We start from the raw sequence: 17,122 nt of genomic DNA, 5'->3' as shown, positions 1-17,122 counted from the left end.
CCTGGTCTGTTGCCAGCCCCTTTTTTGCTTTGTGCAAGGTCCTTTTTAGGTTTGAGCTGAAGGTAACCCCGTTGGTTGGTTTTTATTTTATTTATTTTCTCTTGGGTCTGTCAGCTGTGTTGCCCACCCCTCAGTTTGAATGTTTTGAGGCATTCCAAAAGTTGCACTTCTGTAGCCCAACTCCTCTGTTTCTGCTTATGCTACTAGTACTGCCTAGCCACTAAACGGAGACCTGCTGGTAGGAGTTTTCCTGGGCTTGCCTCAAATTTTTGTTTTTCCCGTGTATAATCCTCCCCTGGGCAGAATTATAACTCTAAGGTTAGAGACTTCCTGTGTCCCTCAATGGACTCCTAGAAAATGATTTAAAATCAAAGTACAAAAATCTTATATCTTTGTGTTTTTTTGCTCATGCTCCAGAGTGGAAATGTAAAAATCCTATTCCTTTTATGAGCATGTACTTGTCTGTAGTTGGGCTGTTTCTCAAAGACTCTGCAACCAGGCAGCCTGTGATTTTCCTTCTACTTCAGGGTGTAGAGATGCACTTTGGGAAAAATGAGTTCTCCTAAACAAGCGGTAACAATAATGGGTCTTCGCCAACAGAAATGGAAGGGTGTTTCTAATTGCAAAGTGGCGAATATTGTAGTTGTATGTCGGGTTTTTCAAATTGGATTCTTCCTTAAGCATGTCTTTTCTTACAGGTAATGGAGTCTGCAAATGCAGAGTTTGCGAGTGTTTACCCAACTTTTCTGGTAGTGCTTGTGATTGCTCAGAAGATAAATCAACGTGCATTGCATCTAATGGTCAGCTATGTAATGGAAGAGGAACGTGTGAATGTGGAAGGTGCAAATGTACAGACCCCAAATTCCAGGGACAGACGTGTGAGATGTGCCAGACCTGTGTTGGTGTTTGTGCGGAACACAAGTGAGTAGTAAGGAAGAACACATTTCTCCTTAACAGTGAATGTGTAAATTAAATTTAGTTCAGTGAAATCATTGTTTTTATCTCTGAAACAAATCTATGGTCAATAAATAAATTGCATGTACCATGTGCATAACTAAGCCTTTTTAGTGGTAAGTTTGCCGTTTGCCTGCAATTACCTACTTCTCTGTGGCTTTCGCATCAACTTTACCTGTTTCTCAAAGTTTTTTTCATTCGAGGCACCCTTGAAAATTAGACGATCTCAAGATGCCCCCTTTAAAATTATGGGCAGTCTCAAAGCACCCCATTCTCAAATGTAAACTATTCTAATAGCTTTACATAATGCAGCAACATCCACTCACAGGGCACCCAATGTTGGAGGTTATGTATCCTTCCAAAGCAAATACACTTTTGCATGCTGGTACTGACTAGTATTCCGTTGATTTCTCTTCTCCCTCAATTTATGCTAATCTCACCCCAGTGCTGAGGGAGAGGGGCACAGGAGGGTCAAACAAGGATGCTGTGAAGGCGACAGACATCCTCCTTAACTGATGTCATTGGTTAGGATGCCAGTGTCTGGAAAGTCTTAATGGTTCATAATGAAAACTCGTGGCTTTGTGTATCTAAATAGCAGGCTTGATCCATCTGCCAGCTTGTATAACATTTTGATAATTTTTTTTTTTTTTTAGCCATTTTGCCAGGACACCCCTGAAGAAACCTTAAGGCACCCTAGTTGAAAAAGGCTGAAATACACTACTATAATGTAACTGATGCCACAGTTCTGTAGTTGGAACTAGGAAGCTTCTGTTGTCACCACTGAGGTTAAAGTGATTGTATAGTCTGTGTTTTTTAATTTTTTTTTTTTACCTACAGGTAAGCCTATAATAAGGCTTACCTGTAGGTAAAATTTCTCCTAAACCTGTATAGTTTAGGAGATATTTAATTTTCATGCAGCTGCTGACGTCATGCGGCACATTCGCTGTTAAGGCCTGGCTGAAGGTCTGGCAGAACTGCCAGACCTTGGTGGGAAAGACTGAGCGCAGGAGTGATGTATGGCGGCTTCGGACACTCCGTACCGGAGCCGCGATACCTGGAAGACACGCCGAGGCAACAAGTCAGCTCCCTCGGCGTGGAGCGGGTGAGATTCCGGCGCCTCGTTCTAAGGTGAGTATTTCATAATAAGATAGTATGCTACGTACTAGCTCATTATGCCTTTGCCTTGCTATTATTATTTTTTTTTTTTAGTGCGGGTTTACTACCGCTTTAAGACATGCATGCATACATACATTTTGGATTCACAAAGTTATGTCTAAAGTGGGAAGCCTAGGCTTTAGAAGCATGGCTGTGTAGTTCTAAGGCAGACATAACAGGTGAACAGAGGAGGGCTTCCTCCCTTTTTGTTGGGAGGGTTTTACAGGTGAATCTTCACCATCCACATTTCAACCCTGTTCCATCATGCACACCGTAGAATGACAGACAAATACTGGTCTTTTATGGACTAGCATGTTTTTTTTGTTTTTTTTTGTTTTTTTCCTTTAACTTCATAAGTTATTTAAACTGAGCTGATCTATTTAACAGTGCAATTTGCTAATGCTTGCTTGTGTTTTTTTTTTTTTTTTTTTTTTTTTTTTTTTTTTTGCCCAGGGAATGTGTTCAGTGCAGAGCGTTCCATAAAGGAGAGAAACAAGAAGGGTGTGATACCCAGTGTGCACATTTTAACCTTACTATGGTTGACAGCCGTGACAAGTTGCCTCAGCCAGGACAGGAAGATGCTCTCACACACTGCAAAGAGAAGGATGTAGATGATTGCTGGTTCTACTATACCTACTCTGTAAATTCTAACTCTGAGGTTAATGTGCATGTTGTAAAAGACCCAGGTAATGTAGGCTTTGCAGAGTCGTCCCCCCCACCCGTATTTCCATATAAAGTGATCAGCTAATGAGGAAACCTCTACTCATTTCCTATTTTTTAGAGTGTCCCAGTGGCCCTGAAATAGTTCCCATCGTTGCTGGTGTGGTGGCTGGAATTGTACTTATAGGATTGGCATTGTTGCTTATATGGAAGCTTCTTATGATTATTCACGACAGAAGAGAGTTTGCCAAATTTGAAAAGGAGAAGATGAATGCCAAATGGGATGCTGTAAGTATTTTTGCCATGAGGGGGCTGGTGGGTTGCTATTGTACTGCACTGTTGGATATTACATGCCAGCAGTTTCCTGGTCACACTGTACTGATTTACCCCACAAACAATATGGTTTCTTTTAAGAGTAATGACTACAGTGTGATGGGACAATCCATTCCCATTTTATGATGTTGTGCAGTGGGTTTTCACGTGTGTGCCTTTCTAGGTTTGGAGCACTATGGGGAATGGAACTATCCTGTGTGTGCTTTTCTAATGAGCACAGTGAGGACGTGTATGGAACTATTCTGTGTGTGCATTTCTAGTAAGGATACTGAGAATGTACATAGAAAATCCTGCGCATACTTTTCTAGTGTGTACACTGGGGAAATGAATGAAAACAGGCTAGATTCACACTATATGTAACAACAAGGCCTGGAGAATGCCCAGGCAAAAACCCAAGCTTACCAACCAGCTCGCAGACAACCAAATTAACCTAACAGTATGCGTTAAAAACAGAGGTTCACACTATATGTGGCACTATGTGTAAATGCTCACCTTTTTTTCCCAACCAATGGGGGTGCCATTAATTCTTAGTGGTTCCCACACACTGGAAATCTAAGCAGGTTACCATGGTTGGAGCTGCATTGCTGCCTGCTGTTTTCCTGCGGTTGCAGTTTTAAAGTAGGTACAGGGACCTTTTCCCTGCATTATCCAAATGAATGGGCTTCTGTGCCTATGCAAACTTGGCTGCTGGGAAACCAGCATAGTGTGAAACTAGCTTTATCCTGTGTGTATATTTCTGATGAGCACACTGGGGATGTGTATGGTATTATCTTGTGTTTACGGTTTTGTGGTGTTCCCTGGGGATGTGTATGAAATTCTTTGATTTTTCTGGTGAGTACACTGGGGATGTGTTAATGGCGCTATCCTGTGTGATTTTTCTGGCAAGCACAATGTCATCGTGGATTTGATATTACTAGAAGTAAAAAAAAAAATACTATTAAAAGTTTATCATCTCTTCCTTTCCATCATATTGTATTATAGACCTCTTTTCAAGCCACCTCTGCAGTACTTGCTAATGTCTCTATTTTCTCTTATCTGTTAAAGTGGTAGTAAACCCACATTTAGATTTACCCACAGGTAAGTTTTTATAATAAAGCTTACCTGTAGTTAAAATGAATATCTATAGATAGATATTCAAGCGAGCAGCAGCTGTGGCGTCCCTACCGTATATGCTCTGAAGGAACGGCATAACCGTGCCGTTCCTTCGATCTGTGTAGCAAATGCATGGAGGAGTGACGTCATGACTGCTCAACCATTCAAGCAGAAGCAGCCCACGAACCAGAAAGGAAGACCGGCAAAGATGGAAGCCTGAAATTGCGGATATTTACATTTGTGCTCATAAGTTTACATACCCTGGCAGAATTTATGATTTATTGGTCGTTTTTCAGAGAATATGAATGAGACAAACTTTTCTTTCACTCATGGTTAGTGTTTGGCTGAAGCCATTTATTCTTAATCAACTGTGTTTACTTTTTAAATCATAATTGCAACAGAAACTACCCAAATGACCCTGATCAAAAGTTTACATACCCCAGGTCTTAATACCGCGTATTGCCCCCTTTAACATCAATGACAGCTTGAAGTCCTTTGTGATATTTGTGGATGAGGCTCTTTATCTTCTCAGGTGGTAAAACTGCCCATTCCTCTTGTCAAAAAGCCTGCAGTCCCTGTAAATTCTTGGGCTGTCTTACATGAGCTGCACGTTTTGAGATCTCCCCAGAGAGGCTCAATGATATTGAGGTCAGGAGACTGAGATGGCCACTCCAGAACCTTCTTTATCCTGCTGTAGCCAAAGACAGGTCAACTTGGCCTTGTGTTTTGGATAATCGGAATGTCAAAGTACGTCCCATGCGCAGCTTCCTGGCTGATGAATGAAAATGTTCCTTCAGTATATTTTTTAAAACATAGCATTCATCTTGCCATCAATTTTGACCAATTTCCTATGCCCTTGTAGTGCCCACATCCCCAAAACATCAGCGATCCACCTCCTGTATTTCACAGTAGGATGGATATATATATATATATATATATATATATATATATATATATATATATATATATATATATATATATATATATATATATATATATATATATATATTCATATATTCGCAAACACAGGTGAGGATGGTTACCTTTTTTAATAGCCATTCAAATCCCATTGTGTCAACTTTGTGTGCATGTCATCAAACCAAAATCACCAGGGTATGTAAACTTTGATCAGGGTCATTTTTTTTTTTTTAGTAGCTTCTGTTGCGATTGATTTGAAAAGGGTCAACACAGTTGATATGGCTTCAGGTAAACGCTAACCATGAGTGAAACGTTTGTGTTATCGTTCCTATTCTCTGAAAAATGGCCAAGAAATCATAAATTCTGCCAGTAATTCTGCCAGTTTATATAAACTTATGCGCACAAGTGTGTGTGTGTGTGTGTGCGCGCCCGCACACACTTAATTATGAAAGAGTAAGGGTGTCAGCATTGCATTTTGTTTGTGAACTTGCTGCCCCAAAAGTTGTACAAGGTGTGTGTTCCCCATCACAGATATGATTCAATGGCATGTGACATGTTACCCATAGAATTTCAGTACTCGATGATGGAATACGAATATATTTTTTTTTTTTCCCCCCAGCATTCTCTATTTAGAAGACACTGCTGCTTATCTTGAAGCAGATAAATGGCAGTTGGTCTCCAGGTGAAGATCTTCATTGTAGTACCCCTAAGAGCCATTTCACACCAGCAGCATTGTAACAGCTACAACCCTCTTTATTTTTCTCTGAGCTGTAGCTGGCTGAAGAGTTGCTTCTGTGTGTGTCTGCTGTATGCTGCTATAAAAATGGTTGATGTGCTATGATCACTAGCCACTGCATTGGATGTGTGTCTACTGAAGCTGGCCATTCTGTAAGTAGCATCAACTGTACATCACTCGGCACCAGAGCTATAAATCTCTGACGTTGCTATGGCAGGGTTCTTTGAGTGCCATACATTTTATTTTTATTTTTTTTCCCGTTTTTAAAAAACGGTTAAGGAGAGCATTATATTATAATATTTATTTTACTGGTTTATGTGTAAGCCAGTTGGTAGTTAAACCATCACCCTCCCAAAACTGCACTTTTGATGGAATGGTCTATTGATAAACTTATGCTAGAGCTGATGAAGTAGATTATAGTGAACTACCTCTAGACAGACATGCTGAAGACCAGAGGAGATCCAAATATGCCTTTTTTCCCAGGACATGTGTGTTGAGCTTCTGTAGTTGTCTGTTTGTTCCTGTACATTGGATTGGCAGTGTAGATAGCTTACAGCTGGGATATTTCTGGTAGCTGCTAGCCTTTCCAGGCCAGAAGTTTCTTTCCACAAAGCTGTCCTGTTAGATGTATTTCAGATTTCACCTGCTTTTCAGTCACTGTCCAGACTTCTGTCAGACTATATGTGTGAACCTTTTCTCTGTGGATTCCTTTCTCCAGCAAGAGAATCCTATTTACAAGAGTCCTATTAATAATTTCAAGAACCCAAACTATGGACGCAAAGCCGCTCTCTGATTCTCAGTTTGTATTTCCTTTTTTCTTTCCTTTCTGCTTCCTTCATGCATGCTCCTTGTCCTGCCTCTTAACACTCTCATTGTTTGCTGGAAACTGCAGTGTGAAGTGTTCCTGTATACAAGTGAACTGACACGGGTGGTTTACATGTGGCTAAATGGTAATTTAAACGCTTCAATCCAAACTATTTTAATGTATAAGGTGAGCGAAAAAAGTGGTTATCCAAATGTTTGGGTTTTTTATGCACATTTTCTACATATAGATCTGATGTCCCATTTTTAAAAGTGACACTAACAGAGGTTGGGACAAACTATAGCTGGACCATGTCACTCAGACGATTCTGCCGTTGACAACATCTCAACACTGGCAGGATTGTTGAAATGCATCCGCCACTCTAATAGAAGTTACTCCCACTTCCGGCTCAGTTCACCACAGCAAAGTGAGACAGAAGTTCGCTGGCCTGTTCAGAGCGCAGCACGATTCCAGCATACGCAGTAGGAAACCGGCTGCGAAGCCGCAAGGCTTCACTGCTGGTTTTCCTTAGCCAGCACCCAAAAGCCGATTCAAGAGTCGGCTCAGGTGAGGACACTGCTGGATGCCTGGACAGGTAAGTGCCCTAATAGTAAATGTCAGAATGTCAGCAGCTACTGTATTTGTAGCTGCTGCCTTTTTTTCATTTTTGGGGCGGGTGCCAACTCCTTCTTTTTAAGGACTCCTGACAGCATTATAGTTGAAATAAAGAAATTTGTGTACTGAATAGTATTTTAGTACACAAGCAGTTTTTCTTCACTATACAATGGTTCTTTAAATATGAACTGTCTGTGGTCAAATCGGTCTTTCTTTCTTTTTTTTTTTTTTTTTTTTTTTTTTTTTTTTTTTAAAACAGAACTCTAAAAATGTCCGCACTTAAAAAAAAAAATGCTGGGTTATGAAGTGGTAAAGTCCAATGAGGTGTATGCCGCCTTATTTATAATTTACATTTTTTTACTGAGCACCATGAGTGCAGCTATTGCTATACTTTCAGCATTCAGGACAGATGTGCTCTGCCATACAGCAGCCACTCTTCCCACCCTACCCCTCTGCTGTTCATTAGCAGAAAACTTGTATTTTGAAAATTAAACAAAGCCTTCCGTTGCCGGAGGGAAGGGGCCCTGCAGTTGCTACATCAAAAGCCTGAGAGTCCATTCACACGGGCAATTTTGGATCAGACTTCAAGTTGACCCTAGTCGTCTCAAGTTGCGCTACATGAAAAAATCAATGTAAGTGAATGGATCCGTCTTAATGCACACTACTGCAGTAGCTCCAACTTCAGAAAAGGTTCCTGTACTACTTCAATCCGACTTCTACCCATAGAATTCAATGGAAGTCACCTCCAAGTTGGATCTCCATCTATATTGAAGCGACTTTACAGGAAAAGTCGCCTTTCTAATAATAAAAACCAACATTGAGTTCCCACCAAAATCCATACCAGACCCCTATACGAGTGCCCCCCCCTTTCCTGAACCGTACCAGGCCGCATGCCCTCAACATGGGGGCAGTGGGTGCTTTGGGGAAGGGGGGTGCCCTGCAGCCCCCCCACCCCAAAGTACTTTGTCCCCATGTTGATGAGGACAAGAGTCTCTTCCTGACAACCCTGGCCGTTGGTTGTCGGGTTCTGCGGGGGGCTTATTGGAATCTGGCATAAGGGGGCCCCCAGATCCCTGCCCCCCACCATATGTGAATGAGTATGGGGTATGTCGTACCCCTACCCTATCACCTGAGGGGAAAAAAGTGTCAATATAAAAACACACTTCACAGGTTTTTAAAGTAATTTATTAGGCAGCTCCGTGGGTCTTCTTCCAACTTCGGGGGTCTTTTCCGACTTCTCCACTCCTCTTCTCCCGCTCTTCTGTCTGCTCCTCCACTGTCTTCTTCCAGCTCCTTTGCTAGCCAGTTGGCCCGGTCTTCTGCGTCATCTTCTTCCCTCTTCTCTTCCTCCAATGTTGACACGACATTCACTCTCCTGCTGTAATGCCATGTGAGCGGTGTGCAACGACTTATATAGGCATGGAGCGTGGTCACCCCCCTTATGATGTCACAGCCCGAGGCATGATGGGACCCTGACGTCATAAGGGGCGGGGTCACCCCAAGTCGTTGCACACCGCTCACATGACATTTCAGCGGGAGAGAGCGTCGTGTCAACATCGGAGGAAGAGAAGGGGGAAGAAGACGATTCATAAGACCGAGCCAATGCTGGCTGGAGAGCGGGAGAAGCCGGAGTGAGCGGAGAAGACGGAAGAGACCCCCGGAGCTGCCTAATTACTTTAAAAACCTGTGTTTTGTTTTTGTTACGCTTTTTTTTTTTTTTTTTTTTTTCCTCAGGTGAATGGGTAGGGGTACGATGTACCCCATAATCATTCACATGGGGGGGAGCGGGATCTTTGGCCCCCCTTATTAAAGGGGCTCCCAGATTCCGATAAGCCCACTAACAGCCAGGGTTGTCGGGAAGAGGCCCTTGTCCTCAACATGAGGACAAGGTGCTTTGGGGTGGGCAGGGCGCCCCCCCTTTCCCAAAGCACCCACCTCCATGTTGAGGGCATGCGGCCTTCCTATGATTCTGGAGGGGGGGTGCCCGCTCAGTCATCCCCACCCCCTTTCCTGACCTCCCGGGCTACGTGCCCGTATAAGGGTCTGGCATGGATTTTGGGGGGCCCCCACACCGGTTTGCCTTTTTCTTGAGTTTTAAACAGACGTAAGAGATGTTACACTTGAGGGAGGGTTTTGCATTTCATTTAAGAACTGATTTTATACTAAAAAAATGTTGTACCTTATCAGAATGAGGTTACTCTAACAGCTTTGCTTCGTGTTTGATTCCTTTTTTAGTCACAGTGTGGTGAGATGATGCACTGTGTGAAGTGTTGTGTTTTGGCTTCATTATAACGGTTTTTGTATTTTTTTTTTTTTTCTTTACATATTCTAGTAAAATCTTGTCCTAACGCTTGCCTCTTTCACTCTTTCCAGGGTGAAAACCCCATCTACAAGAGTGCTGTAACGACAGTGGTGAATCCTAAATATGAGGGAAAATGAATGTGATGACTTGTGTTTGGTCTGCCAGGCTATTTACAAAGTAGCGTTTGTTCTAAACCCACCACCGATATCTGATGGGTGAATCTGCAGCAATTCACTGAAACATTACAGTGTTTGACATTCAGATTTTCATAATGTACAGTTTATGTTTAAAAAAAAAAAAAATCATTCATGTCAGGTTTTCGAGAAAATGTAGCTTGTGCCATTGGACTGTTAAAAAAAAAAAAAAAATTTAGATCGGGTAGAGGTTCATTGTCATGGAAGGTCACATTGTGCCTTTTTGACCTCCTACCTCTGTGCAAGCAGATCCTTCTTTTTTTTTTTTTTTTTTCTTCTTCTTTTTTTTTTTTTTTTTTTTTTTTCTTGGGTTGTAATTACAGGGTTTGCCAATGCAAGTATTACACTTCTGCTTCACAGGGAAATTCGGGGTTGGAATTTACAGACTAGCCAATATTAATGCGATGCATACCTCAGATTTCAGCATGATCAGCAAGTTTTGGATGGTGTAATGTAGGTTAGATTTTGTAAGATATATATATATAATGGATGAATCTAAGTGCAAATGAGAGAGGGAGGAAAAAATGTCCTGATTAATGGAAGCCATAAATGGTCCTGGTGCATGCCTCTGTAAATGGTAAATTCCCACTCTGTAGGAATTTCTGCCACAATTTAAGGGCAACAGCACACTTGTGTGGCACTGCAGTTTCCATCCTGCTGTCCCGATAGCTGCATCAAAATAATGGCAAAAGAAAATGTCAAGGGACAAATAAAAAGCTTGCCGTTGCTGACCAATCTCAGCTTTTGTTGCCTGGCTGTCTTGCTGACCCTTGAACAAGCATACAAGATCACTGACACAAAGAATGGGCAAATTTGCATTTTCAGAAGACTGTCAGTTTTTTTTTTTTAAAGGACAAGTAAGCTTACAGTAAAAGTATATTGGCCTCCCTCCTTAGACCACCTAGCCTATTTTGTATAATAAATCCTGCCTCAGTTTACTTGTTTAACAAGATAGCTGTGACCATCCCAAGCAGTGATTTTTATCTACTGTGGTCGACCCCCCAAACCTTTTCAACGCTGGCCACAACTTGGACAGTGCCTCAGCTAAGTAAACAGCTTGGAGAAGGGGGTCATAAAATGAGTTGGCCGGTCTAGGAATGGTGAATTAATGTAGTTTTATTTAAAGTAAACTTGTACACTAAACTGTATGCATATTTATGTGGTCAGAGGTGTAAATGGTGCTTAAATTTAGGACTTCAGTGTCCATGGTGTGGCCTTCATATCCAAGTTCCAAGTATGTCTTGTTTCCACTAAAGTTGTGTCAGTCTTTATCACACTACAGGGAGAATGGTTTGGCCTTTACAACCAGTTCGATTATCCTCCTCGTATAAGGGAGAATCTGGTTTCTGGCTTTATTACTTTTAATCCCGAATTCCTGGGGTAGGGTGATCTATACACAAGATGGATGCACCACTCGGTTACTGCAGTCGCTGCACAAGTGTGTACATACTTTTTTAATACCCAGCCAAAAATTTCACAGTGCATTATTTGTTTAAAGGCCTTAAGTAATGTCAGAGTATGTTTGTTTTTAAATCAAGTGCTTCCTTGTCTTCCTAATCATTTAGTGTCTTTTTGCATTTCATCAGAATTTCACCTGAAGCTGTAAGGCCTCTTTCACACGGGGCGGATCAGTAAAGATCCGCCCCGTGATGATCCGCTCACTCAGCGGGGATCGCTCCGTTGTCCCCGCTGAGCCGGCTGCGGACAGGGCGGTCTCCGCACACTGTGCGGGGACCGCTCTGTCAGCTCTCCGCTCTCCTCTATGGGGATCGAACGAGCACGGACCGTGTGTCCGTGTTCATCCGATCCGCTCTGCAGACGGACAGAAAAATAGGATTTTCCTCCGTCTGCAGAATCGGATAATTGCGGAGGCGGACAATAGCGGGTGTCTGCGGATGCTCATCCGCAGACACCCGCTATCCCATAGGGATGAATGTATGGCCCGTATTTCATCCGCAAACGGATGGATGAAATACGGACATACCATCTGCATGTGTGAAAGGGGCCTAAAATGTACAGACTTGTCCTTTTTAGGTTACTTACACTGTGACCATTTTATTATTCAGCCTTGTCACAGCTCAATCAACATTTTATGCCATATGGTTTCATTGTATTTTAGCCTTGGACCATTTTGCTTTGCCTGTGTTTCATGTTTGTCACAATCTCTTGTTTTTAAGTGCCTTTTTATTTTAGCAGGTGTTCACTTTTTACAAAACTGTTAACTGAAGTTATTTATTAAATAAAACTACTTTTAAAACTACCCCCGTCTTTCATTGTGTTTTTTACTTTATTTTTTTTATTTATTTTTTGGATAAGTTACATAAGCATATTAAGACCATTGGTTGTAAATTTCTTTCCAGTTTGCCTTGAACACCCAATAAAGGCCAATGTATAATGAGTATTGTAATTGTGCATACTGGGCAAGCAACAGGCTATGTGTGTGGCAGCCATGTTGTTCAGAATGCAGCCATTTACATTTTATTTGTCATTGGTTTTTCTGTGTTGAACCAGAGACATACCTGCAGTGACCTTTCCCCTCCTCCCTCCTTTCAGTTCATACAATACACAAACTGTTAGCCGTGCCAGAACCGCCTCATCAGATCCTTGAGGGAACAGATGAAGATCCTCTCATGCTTATTAGCCGAATCCACACTTCAGTCTGGAAACCATAATAAAAATGTCTAAAAATAAAGTTTAAAGGAATACTGCGCTGTGAACCTGCAACCTGGCAGCCAGCACAGCTTGTAGACAAAAAGCAAAAACTATGAATAAATAAGTGCAGCGCTAAGGTTACAAAAAGCTATTTTGCATAAATTATATAAATGTGACTTAAACTAAAATATATCAATTAGAGATTCATACAAGTGAAATGTGAATCAAAGAAAAAGTGACATTTCTGAAAAAAATGCAGGTATGGTGAAAAATGTGCTAGTATGGTGACTATACCATAAATAAGGTGAGAGATAGAAATTAGGGTGTTAATATTTGAACATAAACATATCAAATAAACAAGGATTAACACATTAATGAATGCGATTCCAAACTTCAATGTGAGTCCAAAAAATGAGTAATTTCTGAAAAATGTGCTAGTATAATAACTGCACAATAAACAAAGTCCAAAAAATGAAAATGGTGAATTATAAAGTCCAAAGAAATCCATTCACTGGTATCAACTGTGAAGGGAAAAACAGAAGTACCACCACCGTAAACAGGGGGAGGCTTAACAGAACTTATTGACTTGGTGGCGCTTACACCACCCAAGTCTGCAGAGCTTATTAGGTTGAACACATCTGTTGGAAACAACTGGTCCTAGATCTGTGTCACTTGACCTTGGACTGTCACTGAATAGTGACTTGAAGGCTCCAGTCATTGTGAGGAGGGTGTAAGGTAAATGCCTGGAGGGATATATCATGCAATGACAAGATGGGCTAACCTAGCGTGATACTGTATAAAGGCAATTTATTAAAAATTGGATAAAACACTCACATTTGGAAGAGTATAAAAAAGCATGTATAGTACAAAGAGCAATGCAAACAGTAGGTCCACTTGCGCGTTTTGACTCCATGGTCATCATCTGCTTTTTTTGCTGCATTTTTTTGCTTTTCGTCACTGGATGCTAATACTACAATAATTTGTGTGACAGTTCACGTAAAGTGTGGGCATGGCATTTAATTTTTTTCATGGATCTCCAACGCAGGTGTTGCCCATCTCCCGCCTGGTTACCGTCTTGTTGGAGAGAAGTTTTTAGTGTTACCTCTCATAAGCCACATCGCTGGACTTTGTTCCCCCTTGTTTGGCTGCTGTGGCTGCAGACTTTGCTCCATCGGACTTATGTTGTCAAAGTTTGTCCGTTCGCACAGCCAACAAAAGTCGAATGAAAGCAGAAAGTTTGTCCGATGGAGCGTACACACAGTCGGATGTTGCTCCAAAACGGCTAATTTGCATATTTGTTGTCAAAAAGTCTGATCGTGTGTACAGGCCTTAAGGCTGCCATATACAGTTCAAACTATTAATGGGCAGGCTGAATGCAGCAAGTTGATCAATCGATCAACTTGGGTAAAACCAGCCTGCCGTATTCACAAGTGGCTGCTATAGGCGCTAGCAATAATCACGGTCTTCTCCTGGGGGAGTCAGAGCCATTACTGCCAGTTAACCCGACATCCCACATACCAACTCCAGGTTTTGAGTCTGAGTACTCCTGGGGGGGTTTAAGTGGTTTGTTCCTTTTTGTTATGCAAGGTTTTATGGCTAAGCTAATGCTAGGTATTAAAACATCCACCGTCACATTCCCAGTGTATTATAACTCGGGGATGCTCCGAATTTGTGTCTGTCAGGGATTCTCCACAGCACTCGTAGGGGAATCGCAACATGTGAGCCCACCACCAAGATAAAACAGAATCAGGCTTGATCTACGTTATGGTCAAGACTCGGTGTGCGTTAGGTAGGTTTAAAAAAAATATATATTTACGATGTGTCTGTTTTAGGTAGGAAAAAAAGCAAAAGCAAAATACACACGGTCTTTCCCTAGGCCTACTAATGGGTGCTTACAACAAATATACAAGTGTGTAACAAAACAAACCTGAGAAATGGGAGAAGTTATTTTGGGACAATTTTTTCTTTGTTTTAATAAAAAAAAAGCCTCAATTTATCCTAAAAAACAAGGTAGAATTCACCTGGATACAGTAAAGTAGCTACAATTATTATTATTTATTTTTTTTAACTCATGCCAAAGTTGCAAAATGGAGACATTAAGGGTTCTCAATCCACCTACCCCCTTTGTGGGATCTGCCCTTGCTTGGCACTGCTCATATGTCCCAGACTTTAGTTCACTAGTCTAAATCTCTATACGTGAAGATTAGACATCTGCCAGTGTTGATACTCAATTTATTGGTTGCATTGACCAGCCAGGTTCTGGTTCCCAGACCCACAAGTTGACTTTCACAATTTCCTCAGATTTCAAACATCTTTAGCAAATCAAGCTCAAAGCTTGCAGGTTCATTCCCCCTAGCATAAAGGTCTGCCTCCACCAGCATCATCAGATGTGAGGTGGATGTCTAATGGCATTTGGAAAACTAACCTAGCTGACTCATGGATTCAGAAAGTAGTATCCAGGGCTCAAGTCCTATGGGAACGGAGTTCCTGTACTTTTTCCACAACAGAAACTCCGTTCCCATTAGCAGCCGTGTCCTGCAAGACTTTGAAGTATACGAGCTGTGTGGTAGGTGCTACACCAGCAGCCGCCGACACAGCTTGCATTAGTAAGCGCCGCACCCCTGACCATTCAGGCATTGCCAGTAGGGGGCCCCATGACAGCTTCTGCTTCCATCTACCTGTCAATCACAGCTAGCTGACAGGTAGATCAGGTCCCTGTTGCTAAGAGATTGTATTTAGTCAGACCTCTTGTGATGAGCTCCTCCCCGCCGGCCCCTCCTGATTTTGTCTCCTCATCTGCCCCCCTAGTCTCCTGCATACTTTGTGTGTCCCACTGAATCCCCTGCTCCTCTATCTTCAGTGCCATATGATGATAGAACCCAGAGGAGGAGCACAGCTATTCTGCTCACAGGACATGCAGGGAGAGAGGTGAGCTGAGAGAGGAACATCAGTTTGGGGTGGTAAGCTGAGCACAATACCTGGCAAAGTTTAATGCCAGGAGGGAAGTTTATGTGAAGGGTTGGAATAGCAGCGAGTGTGTGTTGGAGCCCTGCAGAGTTTGCAGCCCCCCAAGCTAACATACATCTAAGCAGGAACACATCACTATCTCCCCAAGCAATCTGTCCAGATAATGTGCAGTTAATTTATGACCTTTCTATTTAACCCTGTGTTATCCAAACTCTGTTCATTGAAAAGTGTAAACTCACCACAAACACTCTATATACAAAATAACATTCCCCAATAAAGATCAGAACATGTTCACATTTGCATGGAAGCACAATTGAATGAATGCTGATTATTCAGAGAATTACCGTATTTATGTTTGAGGATTGTTTTTTTATGTACTAACAGTTAAGCTTCATACACACAATACGAAAATTGGATGAAAAATACCACTTTTGAAGCGTTTGTGCATATGAGCGTATCATTTATTTTTTTGGTGGGGGAGCGTATCTTGGGTGACAGTCCCACACTTTTTTCCCCTGGACTTGACCCCTGGTAGTATCCATATATTAAACTGTTTTAACTTCATCCTCCACCTCCGTTTTTTGCTTTGCGTCTTTACATGTTTCAGCAACATCGGATAGACCTCCTTTTTAGGGATTATTGAACCAGGAGTTACCATTCCTGATCCCCCCCCAGCCAAAAGAGTTCATTTTTTTTATTCAAAAGTGTTTACAGCATTAAAACCCAGAGGAGGCCTTCACCCTAGCTTGGATTTAAAGGTTTCTCAATACCTTTGTCCTCAAAGTTTTGGATAAAACCTATTCTGTTAGTGCCACCCATCATTAAGGAGACTTCTCATCCATTAATATTAAGGATTTACACATTCCTATCTTTTAGGGTCACCAGGCAACAATAATCAATTTGTGGCCATTGCTTTTAGCTTTGCCTCCGCACAGCCAGTGTTCACAAAGGTCCTCAAACAAGTTCTGTTTTTTTTTTTTTTTCTTTTTTTCTAAGAGGTATTTTCAGATACCTAACGTACAAGGTCTCTGGCCTTGGAGAGTCATGATCGGCAGCTTTATTCTATCAGTCTTCCAAGAGCTGCATGCCAGTATTCCAGAACTTTGCACTACTTTCCCATGTGCCTTTTCGGTGGGCTGTGTTCTTTCATTCCTTCAGTTGATAGCAGAACATAGTTTGGCCCTTAGCACCATCAAGACTCAGATGTCCGCCCTGTCTGTTCTTTTTCAAGGTTGATGATAATTCTCAGATTTTTACCTTCATTCAAGGAGTTGCACCCCTATTCTGCCCCACTCCAACTGCGGTATTTAATTCTACTATTATTGGTGTTGTCTTTTTTTTGCTAGCTTTTTTGGCTTTTTTTTTAGCTGTTTAAAGTTATCAGCATTGACCCATAAGTATCACCACTGGATTTTACAAAAAGACAAGGTTGTTTTTTGACAGACTTCCTTTTTGCGCAAAGTGGGCTCTGCTTTTCCCCTTAAGATATTGCATTACATTTATTGTGTTCATCAGTTCATGCCAAGGACAACTCTCTTCTTTGTCTGGATGTGGCGAGGGCCATCAGGGTTTACCTCTTAGCCACTGCTTGTTTTACGTAGACCGATTTCCTGTTTGTTATTCCAGAAGGCTCTAAAGGAGGTTATGACTATGAGGCTTCCAGGTCCACTAATTCTAAATTGATTTCACAGGTTCCTTTGCAGGCTTAGGAGTTGCAAAATAAAGTGCCTCTTTTTCCCTTT

At 41.7% G+C, this 17,122-nt stretch overlaps 1 protein-coding gene across 3 annotated transcripts in view; it reads left to right on the top strand.

The window, feature by feature from the left end:
* LOC143996175 (integrin beta-1-A) overlaps window positions 1-12,021 on the top strand; it is a 53,295-nt gene extending 41,274 nt beyond the window's left edge. For 2 of the 3 annotated variants that reach the window (XM_077491088.1, XM_077491089.1), the window contains exons 13-17: window positions 699-921; window positions 2,563-2,795; window positions 2,891-3,057; window positions 6,567-6,647; window positions 9,639-12,021. In XM_077491088.1, coding sequence (XP_077347214.1) covers window positions 699-921; window positions 2,563-2,795; window positions 2,891-3,057; window positions 6,567-6,641 — 698 coding nt within the window. In that variant the 3' untranslated portion in view covers window positions 6,642-6,647; window positions 9,639-12,021. The remainder of the gene's footprint in view (window positions 1-698; window positions 922-2,562; window positions 2,796-2,890; window positions 3,058-6,566; window positions 6,648-9,638) is intronic. The other variant, XM_077491090.1, reaches the window with a different exon arrangement.
* Window positions 12,022-17,122: the final 5,101 nt, after the last annotated feature.

Source organism: Lithobates pipiens, unplaced genomic scaffold (assembly GCF_037356315.1).
Source record: "Lithobates pipiens isolate NorthernLeopardFrog02 unplaced genomic scaffold, aLitPip1_a1.2 Scaffold_19, whole genome shotgun sequence".
Taxonomy (NCBI): domain Eukaryota; kingdom Metazoa; phylum Chordata; class Amphibia; order Anura; family Ranidae; genus Lithobates; species Lithobates pipiens.
The sequence above is the reverse complement of the archived record's forward strand: the minus strand, read 5'-3'. Positions and strand labels throughout refer to the sequence as shown.